Source organism: Natrix helvetica (assembly GCF_964273705.1).
Source record: "Natrix helvetica genome assembly, chromosome: 5".
Lineage (NCBI taxonomy): Eukaryota > Metazoa > Chordata > Lepidosauria > Squamata > Natricidae > Natrix > Natrix helvetica.
In genome coordinates this window covers 8,995,031-9,011,076 of record NC_138551.1, presented here as the reverse complement: position 1 = coordinate 9,011,076, position 16,046 = coordinate 8,995,031, and the positions used below count along the sequence as shown (strand labels likewise).

Below are 16,046 nucleotides of genomic sequence, written 5' to 3'. Positions count from 1 at the left end.
AATGCCTACAAGAAAACACCCAAGCTCACGGAGCATGAAGGAACCAGGATTCCTTGTAAATACTACCCGCCAAGATGGATTTTCTCTAACCCTGGAAAAGAAGTTCAAGTAATTCAGAACAACGTGTTCTCACGAGCTAATATCCTTATTGGCATGATTGAATAACGATTGCCAAATGGGGATTATATTCATGGTTAATAAATCTCCAGATTGCTTATTACCCAAACTACGTAACATCATCAGTGCTAGTAGTAGAATTGGATCTATGAATAAAGGACACCTCAATTGGGGTTATTAGCCTTGAAGACTCCATGTTACCTCCAAGTTGGACAACAGTGGGAGAAGTGGAGTCCCTGTGAGACTCCACAGCCTTCGGGTTAGCCACTCATAAGAAGCAAAGTGCCTTGGCTTGATCCCATAAAGCTAGTCCTATGTTGTAGAAGGTGTGCAAACTCCCAAGTGTGTTTAAGAGAACTTGCAAGATGTTTCTGCAGAAGGATTGGGTTGGGATGACATGTTCTTGGCTAGATTAATCACTCTGCTAACTAAGTTTCAGGATGAGTTTCCTTCAAATTATGGCTTGTGCTTTGTAATTATCAAGGGATGCTTCTCTGAGAAAACTTGGACTTTAATATTTATTATGTTGCATCTTCCTTCTTGGCTTTCAAAGAAGCTGAAACCCAAATATTTTTATTTATCTCCATGCTATCTGGCTATAATATAGGTAGTCCTCAACTTACGCCCATGATTGTGCCCAAAATTTATGTTGTTGAGTGAGAAATTTGTTAAAAGAGTTTTGCCCCATTTGACAACTTTTCTTGCCACGTGGAATCATGGAAGTGGTTAAATGACCTTCTCAGAAGGTCGCAAAAGGGGATTGCATGCAGGGACACTGCAGCCGTCATAAATATGAACCGTTTGTCGCACATCCACATCTAAATCACAGGACCATGGGGATGCTGCAACGGTCATAAGTGTGAAAAATGGTCATGTCACTTTTTCAGTACCGTTGTAACTTTGAACGGTCACTAAACAAACTGTTGTAAGGCCACACTTGGAATACTGCATCCAGTTTTGGTCGCCACAATGTAAAAAAAAGATGTGGAGACTCTGGAGAGAGTGCAGAGAAGAGCAACAAAGATAATTAGGGGACTGGAGGCTAAAACATATGAAGAACTGTTTGAAGGAACTGGGTATGTCTAGTTGAACGCAAAGAAGGACTAGGGGAGACATGATAGCAGTCTTCCAATATCTCAGGGGTTGCCACAAAGAAGAGGGAGTCAAACTATTCTCCAAGGCACCTGAGTGTAAAGTAAGAAGCAATGGGTGGAAACTAATCAAGGAGAGAAGCAACTTAGAACTGAGGAGAAATTTCCTGACAGTTAGAACAATTAATCAGTGGAACAAAAATTGCCTCCAGAAGTTGTGAATGCCCCAACACTGGAGGTTTTTAAGAAGATGCTGGATAGCCATTTGTCTGAAACTGTATAGGGTTTCCTGCCTAAGCAGGGGGTTGGACTAGAAGACCTCCAAGGTCCCTTCCAACTCTGTTATTCTATTCTAAGTCGGGACCTACTTATAGAGGTAGCACTCAAGCTTACCTTTCCGAATTAGCTCTCTTTAAACCAAAAAAAGAGTTTAGCTGCTTTTCCTTGGTTTAAAGCAGTGGTTCTCAACCTGTGGGTCAAGACCCCTTTGGGGGTCGAACGACCCTTTCACAGGGGTCGCCTAAGACCATCGGAAAACACATATTTTTGATGGTCTTAGGAACCGAGACACCAATTTTATGGTTGGGGGGTCACCACAACACGAGGAACTGTAGTATTAAAGGGTTGAGAACCACTGGTTTAAAGGAACGTGCTTTTCCTAATCCACTTTTGGGGAAATTTGGTCTCTTTTTGGAGTCCCATCTCTCCCTCAATGACCTCAGTTGGCCACCTCGTGGAATATCCACTTAATTTCCTCAGCAAAATAACTAATGCTTTGGCACTGCTGCCTTCCAAAGCTTTTTTTTTTAAACATTATATATATATATATATATATATATATATATATATATATATATATATATATATATATATATATATATATATATATATATATATATATATATATATATATATATATATATATATATATATATATATATATATATATATATATATATATATATATATATATATATAGCTAATTAGCTCGAAATAGATCTATACTAGTCTCCCTTTATTTATTTATCGGTACAAATACAACATAAATATAAAAAGGCAACATTAAAAATAAAAATATGGTTTTCTGCCTGCATGGTCTTCTGTAATGAGCCGAAGGACAGAAAGAGGGAGTAGTGAGCTTCCTCCCATATTTGGGCATACCAGGGGTTGTAACACAAATACATATACATACATACATACATACATACATACATACATACATACATACATACATTTCCCCCAATTGAATCCATATTTTCTACCGGCCTTCCCTTCAAGAGCTAACCAGTTCTGACCCTAATTAGCTTTTCACACACAGAGGCCCGAAGTGGTGCCACCTCGTTGAGCAAATTACTCCTTGCAGAAAGAGGATCAAGCTAGTTGCATTTCAATGCAGTCTTGTTCGGCGTCATTGCCTTTTCTTGTTTTTTAGGAGGGGGTCCTTCAGGCACAACTCTCCAAGGCCATGTTTGGCCTCGGGCCTGCACATTTTTGTGCGACTCAGGCCTGCTGCAATGGGATTAGGAAGCTCCGGTCTTCTTGAGTGGGATTTTTTTTTTAAAAAAAAATAAATTGAATGCCCGAGGGCAAAATAGAGCACCACGTCTGTTATCGGTTTTCCCTATCCTGCAGTCTCTCTTTAAACCAGGTTTCCCCAAGCTTGGTGACTTTATAAGACGTGTGGACTTCAACTCCCAGAATTCCACAGCCAGCATGGCTGGCTGTGGAATTCTGGGTGTTGAAGTCCATGCGTCAGTTTGGAAAACCTGCTTTTAATCTTCTTTTTTGACTTTGGCATCTCTTCCCTTTTGTGGCTTCTGCAACAGGACTCTCCTCAATCCAACCTAGAACTGAGGAGAAATTTCCTGACGATGAGAACAATTAATCCGTGAAACGAGTCGCCTCCAGACGTTGTGGGTGCTAGAATAGAACAGAATAACAGAGTTGGAAGGGACCTGGGAGGTCTTCTAGTCCAACCCCCTGCTTAGGCAGCAAACCCTACACCACTTCAGACAAATGGTTATCCAACATCCTCTTAAAAACTTCCAGTGTTGGAGAATTCACAACTTCTGGAGGCAAGTTGTTCCACTGATTAATTGTTCTAACTGTCAGGAAGTTTCTCCTCAGTTCTAAGTTGCTTCTCTCCTTGATTAGTTTCCACCCATTGCTTCTTGTCCTGCCCTCCGGCGCCTTGGAGAATAGCTTGACTCCCTCTTCTTTGTGGCAACCCCTGAGATATTGGAAGACTGCTATCATGTCCCCCCTAGTCCTTCTTTTCATTAAACTAGACATACCCAGTTTCTGCAACCGTTCTTCATATGCTTTGGCCAACCCTCCAGTGGAGGTTTCCAAGAAGAGATTGGCCGGCCATTAGTCTAAAAAAAAAGCATAGGGGTTGGACTAGAAGACCTCCAAGGCCCCTTCCAACTGTGTTACTCTCTTATCCTTCTCCCATCCGTGACACATGCCATACCTCTCGGGCCCTATTCTCCACTCTTTCTCGGCTGGCAGACTCTAGCAGGCTGCCAAGCAGCTCCGCGCAGCTGCTTCAGGTCAGGCTTAGCTAATCCCGGTCTCAGCAGCTTCCCATCTGGGTGATTTAGTGTGTTCCCAAAGAGTCCTGGTCCACCCTTCTTCCCTTCACCCCAATCTGGGGTTGGAATGGAGTCTCTTTGGGGAATGTTGACAAGGAGGTTTGGCAACTCATCATCAAACTGTCGGAATGTTGGCCAGACGGTCAAATTCTTCTCCTCTCCCCTTATTCAAAACACATCCGAGGGAAGAGTGCCAAAAAAAAAAAAAAAAAAAGTGGAAAGGCAGAAGTACAGCCTGCTCTTCCTTGCCGGATAAACCGGCTGCACCACCCTAGTCGTGGGAACGGGGCCGTGTCCGACCAGAGTACACATCCACACACCCCAAGTGTGGGAGGAGGAGAGGAGAGGGAAGTAGGGGACTTTTCTGGGTGTTTTGGCTAAGCAGGGAAGAGCATTGGGAGGGGGCCAGGAGGGTGATACAGGTAAACCTGGATTTGCAACTGTTTGTTTAGTGACCAGAGTTTACAACGGCACTGAGAAAAGGGATTTTTGACTATTTTTCACACCTATGACAGTTGCAGCAAGTCCTTTTGATTTATTTACTGACTGATAACCCAATGTTGTCTGGGTATTTATTTATAGGGGGGGGGAAATGTCCGAACCAAACGTAATTTCTAATGTTGGATTTCCCCCCTTACCAAAGGGAGCCCCCTTGTGGGGTATTGTGAAGCCATTACCATGGCAACTGCACTGCACTGTACACTTGAAGCCATTTTACGGCAGTACAGTAGAAGCCATTTAAAGGCACAACAGGCTGTATCTTAACAGAACACACACACCAAGGGTTGTTAGGGGTGTCTTACCCCCACAGTATTTGTTTCCAGAGAGAACGTCATCTGTGTACCAAGTTTGGTTGAAATTGCTCGAGGCGTTCTAGTGTTCTTCTGGAACACACACACATACACACACACACAGCCATAGATAGATGATAGATAGATAGATAGATAGATGATAGATAGATAGATAGATAGATAGATAGATAGATAGATAGATAGATAGATAGATAGATGATAGATAGAAATATAGAAATATAGAAATATAGATTTATTTATTTGACCGCTGTGGACATCCCTTGAGGGGAATCAACACATAACTCTTTTTTTTTTCGCTTTCTTTGTTTCCTGGCAGAATTGAATGAAGTAGAGGTAGTTCTCAATTTACAACAGTTCATTTAGTGACCGTTTGACATTCCAAGGTCACTGAAAAATGTGACTTACGACCCTTTTTCACAGTTACGACCTTTGCAGCATCCCCTATGATCATGGGATACAAATTCAGAGGCTTGACAACTGATTCATATTTATGACCGTTGCGGTGTCCCAGGGTCACGTGTTCCCCTTTTGCGACCTTCTGACAAACAAAAGACAATGAGAAAGCCAGATTCACTTAACAACTTTACAACTGCAGGGATTCCCTTAACAACTGTGGCAAGAACAGTCGTAAAATGGTGGCGAGACTCACTTCTGCTTCCTTAGCGATGGAAGTTGTGGACTCAGTGGTGGTCGTAAGACGAGGACTACCTATCCCCTCCAGATCGGGTGGATTATAACGTTCCCATCTTCCTCCGCCACCATTTTAGACCATCCGTAGTGTTTTGGTTTTAGGAATACTGATTGTGGTTTCTTTCTTTCCCCTTTCCAGAAACGTTGATGGACACCAAGTGGGTGACTTCCGAGTTGGCGTGGACAGCTCATCCAGAAACCGGGGTAAGATGTGCTATTCTCTGAGAAGGGAGATTGGAAAGGATGCTGAACTTCATCTAAATGGGAAAATGACTTGTCTTTCTTGCATTTTCTTCATCTGTCTGGCTTCACCTCCTGCTTTGAAGCCTCTTTCCAGCCCAGCATGGCACTGAGGGAAAATCTACCTGGGAGGCTTGTGATCTTGGAACCAATAACAATTATGTAAATCTATAATCGGTAGGGACGCGGTGGCTCGGTGGCTAAGACGCTGAGCTTGTCGATCAGAAAGGCCGGCAGTTTGGCGGTTCGAATCCCTAGCGCCACGTAACGGAGTGAGCTCCCGTTACTTGCCCCAGCTTCTTCCAACCTAGCAGTTTGAAAGGATGTAAAAATGCAAGTAGAAAAATAGGAACCACCTTTGGTGGGAAGGTAACAGCGCTCCGTGCACCTTCGGCGTTTAATCATGCCGGCCACATGACCACAGAGACATCTTCGGACAGAGCTGGCTCTTTGGCTTTGAAACGGAGATGAGCACCGTCCCCTAGAGTCAGGAACGACTAGCACATATGTGCGAGGGGGCCTTTAATCGCTGAAAAACATGCATTTGGGGGGGAAGCCAATCTCAGAAACCGCTTGTGTGTAATCAATTCTGCAATTTGGAGGGCTTTTATTTATTTAAAGGCCGTTTCACTTGGAGCATATTGGCTGCCTTATGCATATGGAAATGAGACTCTGTGACTGCATTCATGCAACGTAATTACCTCGGCCTTTAATGAAGAACAGAGAGGCACAGGATTAGTGTTAGTGTTGAGAACTAGTTTGGTGTAGTGGTTAAAGGCATTGGGCTAGAGACCAAGAATCCATTAGTTTTAGCCCTGCCTTAGGCCCAGAAGCTGGCTGGGTGACTTTAGGGCCAGTTCCTCTCTCTCGGCCCAACCTGCCATGCAGGAATGTTATTGTCAATTATGAAAATAGGAATGTCAGCTTTACCAAGGAGACTTTGACAGGAAACACAACAGATAAGCTCATTCTACTTTATTGTAAAGCTTTAGTTTGAAATGGCATATAGGGCGTCCTGCCTAAGCAGCGGGTTGGACTAGAAGACCTCCAAAGTCCCATCCGACTCTGATATTCTTTTACATTAACAGAATCTTCCAAATCTGAAAGCAACAATTCTTCCACTGTCTCTGAGCTTGGTTGTTTTCTTGCTGATGTTGATGTTTTCTTGCTGAAAGAGGGCAGAGAAGAGCAACAAAGAGGATTAGGGGACTGGAGACTAAAACATATGAAGAACGGTTGCAGGAACTGGGTATGTCTAGTTCAATAGAAAGAAGGACTAGGGGAGACATGATAGCATTGTTCCAATATCTCAGGGGCTGCTACAAAGAAGAGGGAGTCAAACTATTCTCCAAAGCACCTGAGGGTAGAACAAGAAGCAATGGGTGGAAACTAATCAAGGAGAGAAGCAACTTAGAACTGAGGAGAAATTTCATACAGTTAGAACAATTAGTGGAACAGCTTGCCTCCAGAAGTTGTGAATGCCCCAACACTGGAAGTCTTTAAGAAGATGTTGGATAGCCATTTGTTTGAAACGGTATAGGGTTTCCTGCCTAGGCAGGGGGTTGGACTACCACAACTCCAAGGTCCCTTCCAACTCTGCTATTGTATTGTATTGTATTATTATTGTAGAATAGAGTAGAGTAGAGTAGAGTAGAGTAGAGTAGAATAGAATAGAATAGAATAGAATAGAAAAGAAGAATTGGAAGGGACCTTGGAGGTCTTCTAGTCCAACCTCCTCCTCAGGCAGGAAACTCTACACCATTTCAGACAAATTGTTGTCCAATCACTTCTTAAAAACTTCTACTGTTGGAGAATCCTTTTTTTTAGGGGGGGGGGGATGACCGCAATTCCACATTCCAAATACCGTCCCAAAATTTTCCCAACACTGGAGGTTTATTTTTTAAAAAAAGATTGGACAGCCATTTATCTGGAATTATATCAGGTTTCCCTGCTTGAGCAGGGGATTGGATTAGAAGCCCTCCAAAGTCCCTTCCAACTCTGTTATTCTTAGTTATTCTTCTGTTATTCTTAATTTATTCTATTACAAATTATGTGAAAACCTAACTTCCGGATACAAGCCCCAGCCCAAGCATCTATCACCCATGTGTTAGAACATTTACATGTTAATGGGTTCCGAAGCAGCTTCTTGATCCTTGGTTGCTGAGAAGCGAACATTGCCCCGTGGGCATTAAGCATTCTCAGTCCCGTTTGTTTATTAATATTATTAGATCGTGTTATTCATTAACACCTTTATTGACTTCCCAACCCCAAGAAAAGATTTTGCATTTAGAAGCATTTGCTTCTGGAATGGATATTCCACCCCAGGCCTGTTCCTTCCTCACCTTTGCTTGCAAACAGTTTTTCAGATTTTCCTTTGAGTAGGTGGCCACACTTCAAAATGCAAGGGGCTTCACCGTTTTTTTCCCCATCGCATCTCATTACCAAACAAGGAAGTCAGGAGTCAGTTCAGCGGTTCGAATCTCTAGCGCCGCGTAATGGAGCTCCCGTTACTTGTCCCAGCTTCTCCCAACCTCGCAGTTCAAAAGCATGTAAAAATGCAAGTAGAAAAATAGGAACTACCTTTGGTGGGAAGGTAATAGCACTCTGCGTGCCTTCGGCATTTAGTCATGCCGGCCACATGACACTGGAGACATCTTCGGACAGCGCTGGCTCTTCGGCTTTGAAAAGGAGATGAGCACTGCCCCCTAGAGTTGGGAACGACTAGCACATGTGTGAGGGAAACCTTTACCTTTACTATCTATCTATATTATATATTTATGTATATGTATATGTATGTATGTATGTATGTATGTTTATACACACACACACACACACACACACACACACACACACACGGCTTTGTGTATGTGTATATGTTCCAGCATAACTCTGGAATGCCTTAAGCAATTTCAACCAAGCTTGGTATACAGATGACTTAATCTCTGGAAACAAATACTGTGGGGGTAAGACACCCCTAAAACCCCCGGGGAGTGTTCTGTTAAGATATAGCCTGTTGTGCCTTAAAATGGCTTCTACTGTACTATCGTAAAATGGCTTCTACTGCACAGTGCAGTGGAGTTGCCATGGTAATGGCTTCACAGTACTCCCCAAGGGGGCTCCCTCTGGTAAGGGAGAAAATCCAACATTAGAAATTACATTTGGTCCGGATATTTTCCCCCCATAAATAAATACCTGGGCAACCCCAAATTATCAACTGTTAAGAATAAACGATAACAGGTAGAGAACGAATTACGCAAAGGAAGAGAAACAGTGCAAAGTTTCCCAGGCTATCTAATCTATGTAGGTTGAAGGATTTGCCCGCATAATAGCAAATTATTTCATCCATCATCACACCTAAAAATTTCCAAATATTTTTTTTTCATTTGGAATGGAAAAATAAATGTCTGTCTCCATTCACTCAACAGACCAAAGACCTGACATGCCACCTATAAGCGAATGTGCCTATAGACGTCGACTTTGTATAGACGTCTAATGAAATATGGAACCCTCTTATACAAAATACAGCACATTTAAAAAAAAATGATAGTTTTATAAGTGTACAAGAAATAAATACACACACACACACACACACACACACACGTATGTATGTATGTATGTATGTATGTATGTATGTATGTATTTATGTTACATAAATTACTGGTTCTAATCCCAGTAAGGGTATGGCTAGCTGATGAGAGCTAATTAGCTCGAAATAGATCTATCCTAGTCTCCCTTTATTTATCAGTACAATTACAACACACACACACACACACACACACACACACACACACACACACACACACATATATATATATATATATATATATATATATATATATATATATATATATATATATATATATATGCACTTGAATAATATTTACATTAGTTAAGTAGAGAATTATAACTCTTGACCCTTATACGCCTTTTTCCTTTCTCTTGTATTTTTTTTTTCACTTTTAAAGCACTTTTAAGTCTTTTTTCTCTCGTTGAGGCTATACGTACCTCTATTACAGTCATAGCTGTCGACAGACAACCCCCACCGAGTCCAAAATTCCCATTGCTGAGCAAGACAGTCATTGAGTGAATGTTGCCCCATTTTATGACCTTTCTTGCCACGGCTGTTAAGCGAATCACTGCCGTTGTTTATAAGTTAGTAGCATGGTTGTTAAGTGAGTCTGGCTTCCCCATTGACTTTGCATGTCAGAAGGTCGCAAAAGGGGACCACATAATCCCGGGACACTGCAACCGTCATAAATGTGAGTCAGTTGTCCAAGTGTCGGAATTTTGATCACGTGACATGGAGATGTTCCCACGGAATGTGTGAAAAAAATGGCCATAAGTCATTTTTTTCCCAATGCCATTGTAACTTCGAACAGTCACTAAATGAGTGATCTGAAGTCAAAGAATACCAGTAATTATCTATGGGCTTTCTTCATTTCCTTTCCCCCTAATGATTTTAAAAACAATTAAAAAAAAAACAAAGCACTCTTTCAAAATAGTTTGAAAAGGAACTCAACAGCATTCCTAAAGATGGCCCTTCCCTAATAGCGATAGCGCTTAGACTTATATACCGCTTCACGCTGCTTTTACAGCCCTCTCTAAGCAGTTTACAGAGTCACCAACAATTTGACCCATCTCGGAAAGACGGAATAGAATAGGAATAACACAGTTGGAAGGCATCTTGGAGGTCTTCTAGCCCAACCCCCTGCTTAGGCAGGAAAGCCTACACCACTTCAGTCAAATGGTTATCCAACATCTTCTTAAAGACTTCCAGTGTTGGACAACTTCTGGTGGCAAGTTGTTCCACTGATTAATCGTTCTGTCAGGAAATTTCTCCTTAGTTCTAAGTTGCTTCTCTCCTTGATTAATTTCCACCCATTGCTTCTTATCCTGCCCTCAGGGGCTTTGGAGAATAGCTTGACTCCCTCTTCTTTGTGGCAGCCCCTGAGATATTGGAACACTGCTATCATGTCTCCTCTAGTCCTTCTTTTCATTAAACTAGACATACATAGTTCCTGCAACCGTTCTTTATATGTTTTAGCCTCCAATCCCCTAATCCTCTTGGTTGCTCTTCTCTGCACTTCAAGGAGAAGAGAAGGCTTAGTCCACCTGGAGGCTAGTGGGATTTGAAATGCCAAATTGCAGGCAGCTGACAATAGCCCACCCTCAATCAGGGGTGAAATTCAACAGGTTCTGACAGGTCCTGGAGAACCGGTAGTGGAAATTTTCAGTAGTTCGGAGAACCAGGAAATACCACCTCTGGCTGGCCCCAGAGTGGGGTGAGAAAGGAGATTTCGCATTTCCCCGCCCACGCCCACCAAGCCACGCCCACAGAACCGGTAGTAAAAAAAAAATGAATTGCACCAATTCCGTCAACCCTTTTTCTTGAGACTGTCCTGTTTTGGTTTGTTAACTCCCCCAATGCCATTTTTTTCCCCATTTCGTACAGTGGGAAGAAGTCAGCGGTTACGATGAGGCCATGAACCCCATCCGGACATACCAAGTGTGCAACGTCCGAGACGCCAACCAAAACAACTGGCTGCGCACCCAGTTTATTCAGCGCCACGACGTCCAGCGGGTTTACGTCGAGATGAAGTTCACCGTCAGGGACTGTAACAGCATCCCGAACATCCCCGGATCTTGCAAAGAGACCTTCAACCTTTTTTATTACGAATCGGATAGTGACACGGCGTCTGCTTCTAGCCCGTTCTGGATGGAGAACCCCTACATCAAAGTGGATACAATCGCCCCCGACGAGAGCTTCTCGAAGCTGGAGTCTGGTCGTATGAACACCAAAGTGCGCAGCTTTGGACCCTTTTCCAAAAACGGCTTCTATCTTGCCTTCCAGGATCTGGGGGCCTGCATGTCCCTCATCTCCGTCCGGGCCTTCTACAAGAAATGTTCCAGCACCATTGCGGGTTTTGCCAACTTCCCGGAAACCTTGACTGGGGCAGAACCGACTTCCTTGGTGATCGCTCCCGGAACCTGCATTTCCAATGCGGTGGAAGTATCGGTGCCCTTAAAACTCTACTGTAACGGAGATGGGGAATGGATGGTACCAGTGGGAGCGTGTACCTGTGCCCCTGGATACGAGCCGGCCATGAAGGAGACGCAGTGTCAAGGTAAGATGGGACCAGCCTTGGTGCTCCTCGGTTGCGTTGTTACTGTTATGTTTCTGGTAGGTTGGGCTATAGTTTCTTTCTGGCCGATGCAAAGAATGAGTTAAGCACCTCTGCTTTCTCTCTGTTGCCTGTTACTTCCTTGCTGTCTTCAGTGGACCAACCGTTTCCTTGATTTTTTTTTTTCTTGTTGTTTATATGTTGGAAGAAACTTTTTAAAATTATCTTTGGCTTTTGTTGCAAGTGTTTATTCATACTGAGCCTTTGCTTTCCTGACTTCGTCTTTGCGCATTCTGGCTATCTGCTGATATCCTTGCCTTAGTTATGTGTTTCTCTTTCCATTTTTTGTACTTCTCTTTTTTTCCTCTTTCAATTTGTCAGAGAGATCTTTGTGCAGCCGTGCTGGTTTCTTCTTGGAGTCCTTGTTTTTCTTCTAGAATTCTGGAGTTGGAAGGGACCTTAGATGTCTTGTGATCCAACTTCCTGCTCTGTGTAGGATGCAAGAGGCCAGATGTCACACAAACATGGGCCCTTGGAGATGCGTGAACTTCAGCTCCCATAATTCCCCAGCCAGCTGCATTGGGCCATCTGTGATAAATGACTTTCCCACTTTCTGTTTGAAAACTTCTAATAAAAATTTAAAAGGGACATGGTTGCTCAGTGGCTAAGATACTGACTTTGTTTGGTGGTTCGAATCCCAAGCGACGCGTAACAAAGTGAGCTCCTGTTACTTGTCCCAGCTTCTGGCAGCCTAACAGTTCGGAAGCATGTAAAAATGCAAGTAGAAAAATAGGAACCACCGTTGGTGGGAAGGTTACAGTGTTCTGTGCGCCATCGGCATTGAGTCATGCCGGCCACATGACCACAGAGACATCTTTGGAAAGCGCTGGCTCTTTGACTTTGAAAGGGAGATGAGCACTGCCCCCTAGAGTCGGGAACGACTAGCACATCTGTGCAAGGGGGACCTTTACCTTAACAAAAATGTTATTGATAAGGAGATTCATAGCACTTGAAACAGGAACGCCTATTTTCGGTCCCCTACTCTTTCTTCTCTCCCTGTTGAATTTTAAACAATAATTTGGTTACGATCCCCACCACCACCACCCACTGCAAGCAAGTTCCTCATTGCATCGTATGATAGGGGCTCTTTTAATTTGTATTTAAAAAAAAAATTAGTCCTAGCCATGTTTCTCTTTGGCATTTCATGTGTATCCTGGGACAGCAGTGGGTTTAGATCAAGAGGCAGAGAAGGTTATGAGAGCTACCTGCTTCTGTAACAAAAAGTGTGGGTATCCACAACCAAGATTGTGATAAAATAATGACATGCACTCCATGATAGCATGATACAACCTTTATGTGCTTTCCTGAAGACATGAACCCTGCCGTGGCCCGTCAGTGGAGCTGGTGGGAGATTCGGACAGTGTGGAGGTTGGGGAGGAAGATGGGCCAGTCCTGGAGTCTGGGGAAGGCTCTGATGAGGGCTCTGCGTCGGAGGCAGAGCGGGGGCCAGGGCCATCCAACAGTTACCGGAGTCGGAGATCAGGGGGCAGAAGAACAGCTGGAGCCTGTTCCCAGTGTGCGAATGCACAGAGCTGCCAGAAGAAGGGAACAGTTAAGAAACAAGGACCGACTCGGGAGTAAAGCCACAGGTGGACGGTGAATGCCCCCCCCCCCCCTAGGGAATAAAAGAGGAGTGAAAGGGGAGTGGAGTTTGCAGGAGACAATTAGTTTGCTTAATTAGTGTGAAGATTCGTTTGTGACTCTCAGGGACTCCTTGCCAAGTATTTTCTTGTACAGCAGTTACGTTTGGAAGATATTGGCCTGGCAGCTCTCCAAGGCTGATAAGGTCTGTGGTTGTAAATTCACCCTTGAAAGACTGTTTGCCGGGACTTTGCTGGATGTGAATGAGAGGAATTCACATGAGCTTAATAAAAAGGGGTTTTGTTGGGGTCTGCCTCGTGATTTGGTGAAGCCTAGGTCAGAACAGACGCAATATTTAAGTTACAGGTTCTTGGCCCCATTCTTCACCCCTTGAACACCTATGAAACTACCAAGAGAGGATAATATTTGTAGCTTAGAGTTGAGCTCAGAGGTTCTTGGTTTTCTTTGAGCTTGGTGCCTTTTTTTTTTTTTGCAGACCTTTCATTACCCAGCTAGTTAACATCATCAGTGCACTGACGATGTTCCTCAGTTTGGCAAGGAAACGTCTGCAAGAAAACAACCAAACTCAGAGAGCCCCAAGGACCTCAATCTGTGAAAGTAGATTTAATCCGGGGTCTGCTTGTCTTAGAAAAACTTCTCTAAGCATGGAGAGATGTACTCCTAAGAACACGGCCTTTGTTGATTGTCAACATTTTAAAATATTGAAATATTATCTCGGTCGCTCTGAAGTAAGCATGTCTCAGCTCATCCCTAAAAGCTGTAAAGGAGACAGCAGATCACTCTTTAAAGCTGCGTCTCCCTGCGCCTAGCAAGATCAAGAGCATGTCTGAACCAGGGGTGGGTTCCTGCCAGTTCTCACCTCTTCTATAGAAGAGATTCCACAAATCTACAGTGCCGTTTAGAACCGGTTCCAGCTCCCTCCCCCCACCCGTCCCACATCATCAAGATGAAGAGCAAGAGGAGGAATTCTGGGAGTTGAAGTCCACAAGTCTTAAAGCTGTCAAGTTTGAACACCCCTGGGGTTTTTTTTCTAAAGGGTTAGGGGTGCAAGGGTCTTGTAACTTGACAGCTTTAAGACTTGCGTGCTTCAATGCCAGAGTTCCTGAGCCAACATGACTGGAGGAGGAATTCTGGGAGTTGAAGTCCACAAGTCTTAAAGCTGTCAAGTTTGAACATCCCTAGGGTTTTTTTTCTAAAGGGTTTGGGGTGCAAGGGTCTTGTAACCTGACAGCTTTAAGACTTACGTGCTTCAAATGCCAGAGTTCCTGAGCCAACATTTTGTTTGCTAAGCAAGAGCGTTGTTAAGTGAGTTTCACCACATTTTACAAGTTGGCCACGCCCACCCAGTCACATGGCTGGCAAGCCACTCCCACTTGGTCACATGGCTGGCAAGCCACTCTCGGCCAGTCACATGGCCTGCAAGCCACTCCCACAAAGCAGGCCACACCTACAGAAGAGGTTCTAAAAAAAATTGAAACCCACTACTGGTCTGAATGCAGTTTCTCTTTTTGACTATGGATTCATTCAGAAATGGTTCAAACAGAACCACAAAAATGACAGGTTGTTAAACTGGCAGGATCCCACTACTGGTTTCAGGGAGAAACTCCTCAGTGAAGCTAAAACTCTAGAGCAGTCTTGATCCACCTGGGTTGTTTTAAGACGTATGGACTTCCAGAATTCCCCCCAGGCAGCATGTTGATGCATGGCTGGTTGAGGAATGCTGGGAATTGAAGTCCACAAGTCTTAAAGTTGCCAAGGTTCTAGACCCCTGCTCTAGACCAAAAGGGCTGGATTCATCTTGAGCAACAAATCACAATTGCTTTCTTCACATTTACTTGCTATGGCCAAACCCGTGATTGTTTTATCTGATGCTCATACAATCTTTTAAAATAATGGGTTTGTGTTAAGGCTGCAGGTGACACAAGCGAGATTAGGAACATAAAACCAGTTTGGAGGCTTAAAGGCTGTTAAATCCGTTCTTTCTCCAAACATAGGTTTTTTTTTAATTTCTGCATATATTGTACTAATATGTGGAAACTTAGGTTAGCTTAGCAGATCTGCTGATTTTTTTAAAAAAAACATTTAATTAATTATCAACTGTACACCCATGCATTTTCCTTTCTGCTTATATAGGGACGTGTGAAGGGACATGGCGGCTCAGTGGCTAAGACACTGAGCTTGTTGATCAAAAAGGTCAGCAGTTCAGCGGTTCGAATCCCTAGCGTCGCATAATGGAGTGAGCTCCCATTACTTGTCCCATATTCTCCCAACCTAACAGTTCGAAAGCATCTAAAAATGCAAGTAGAAAAATAGGAACCACCTTTGGTGGGAAGGTCACAGCGTTCCGTGAGCCTTTGGCATTTAGTCATGCTGGTCACATGATCACGGAGACGTCTTCAGACAGCGCTGGCTCTTTGGCTTTGAAACGGAGATGAGCACCGCCCCCTAGAGTCGAGAACAACTAGCACATATGTGTGAGGGGAACCTTTACCTTTACCTTATGATGGGATACTGTAATAAAAAAATACTGTTGCAAAAAACCATAAATGAATGGAAATTAAATCAATATCAAACATAAATATTACTATTATTAAAATCAATTAACTGGTGAAAGGGATGAAAATTTGGGCATCCAATAAATGCCTTGGATCTTTTTAAAAGTCTCCTTCCATTTCCCTCCGCGGCATCTTACAGAAATGAATTCTATCAGTTAATAAT

General features: G+C 43.4%; 1 protein-coding gene across 1 annotated transcript in view; it reads left to right on the top strand.

Moving 5' to 3' along the window:
- EPHB3 (EPH receptor B3) overlaps nt 1-16,046 on the top strand; it is a 158,553-nt gene that overhangs the window by 52,865 nt on the left and 89,642 nt on the right. Inside the window, exons 2-3 of the mRNA XM_081953620.1 lie at nt 5,444-5,508; nt 10,997-11,669. Coding sequence (XP_081809746.1) covers nt 5,444-5,508; nt 10,997-11,669 — 738 coding nt within the window. The remainder of the gene's footprint in view (nt 1-5,443; nt 5,509-10,996; nt 11,670-16,046) is intronic.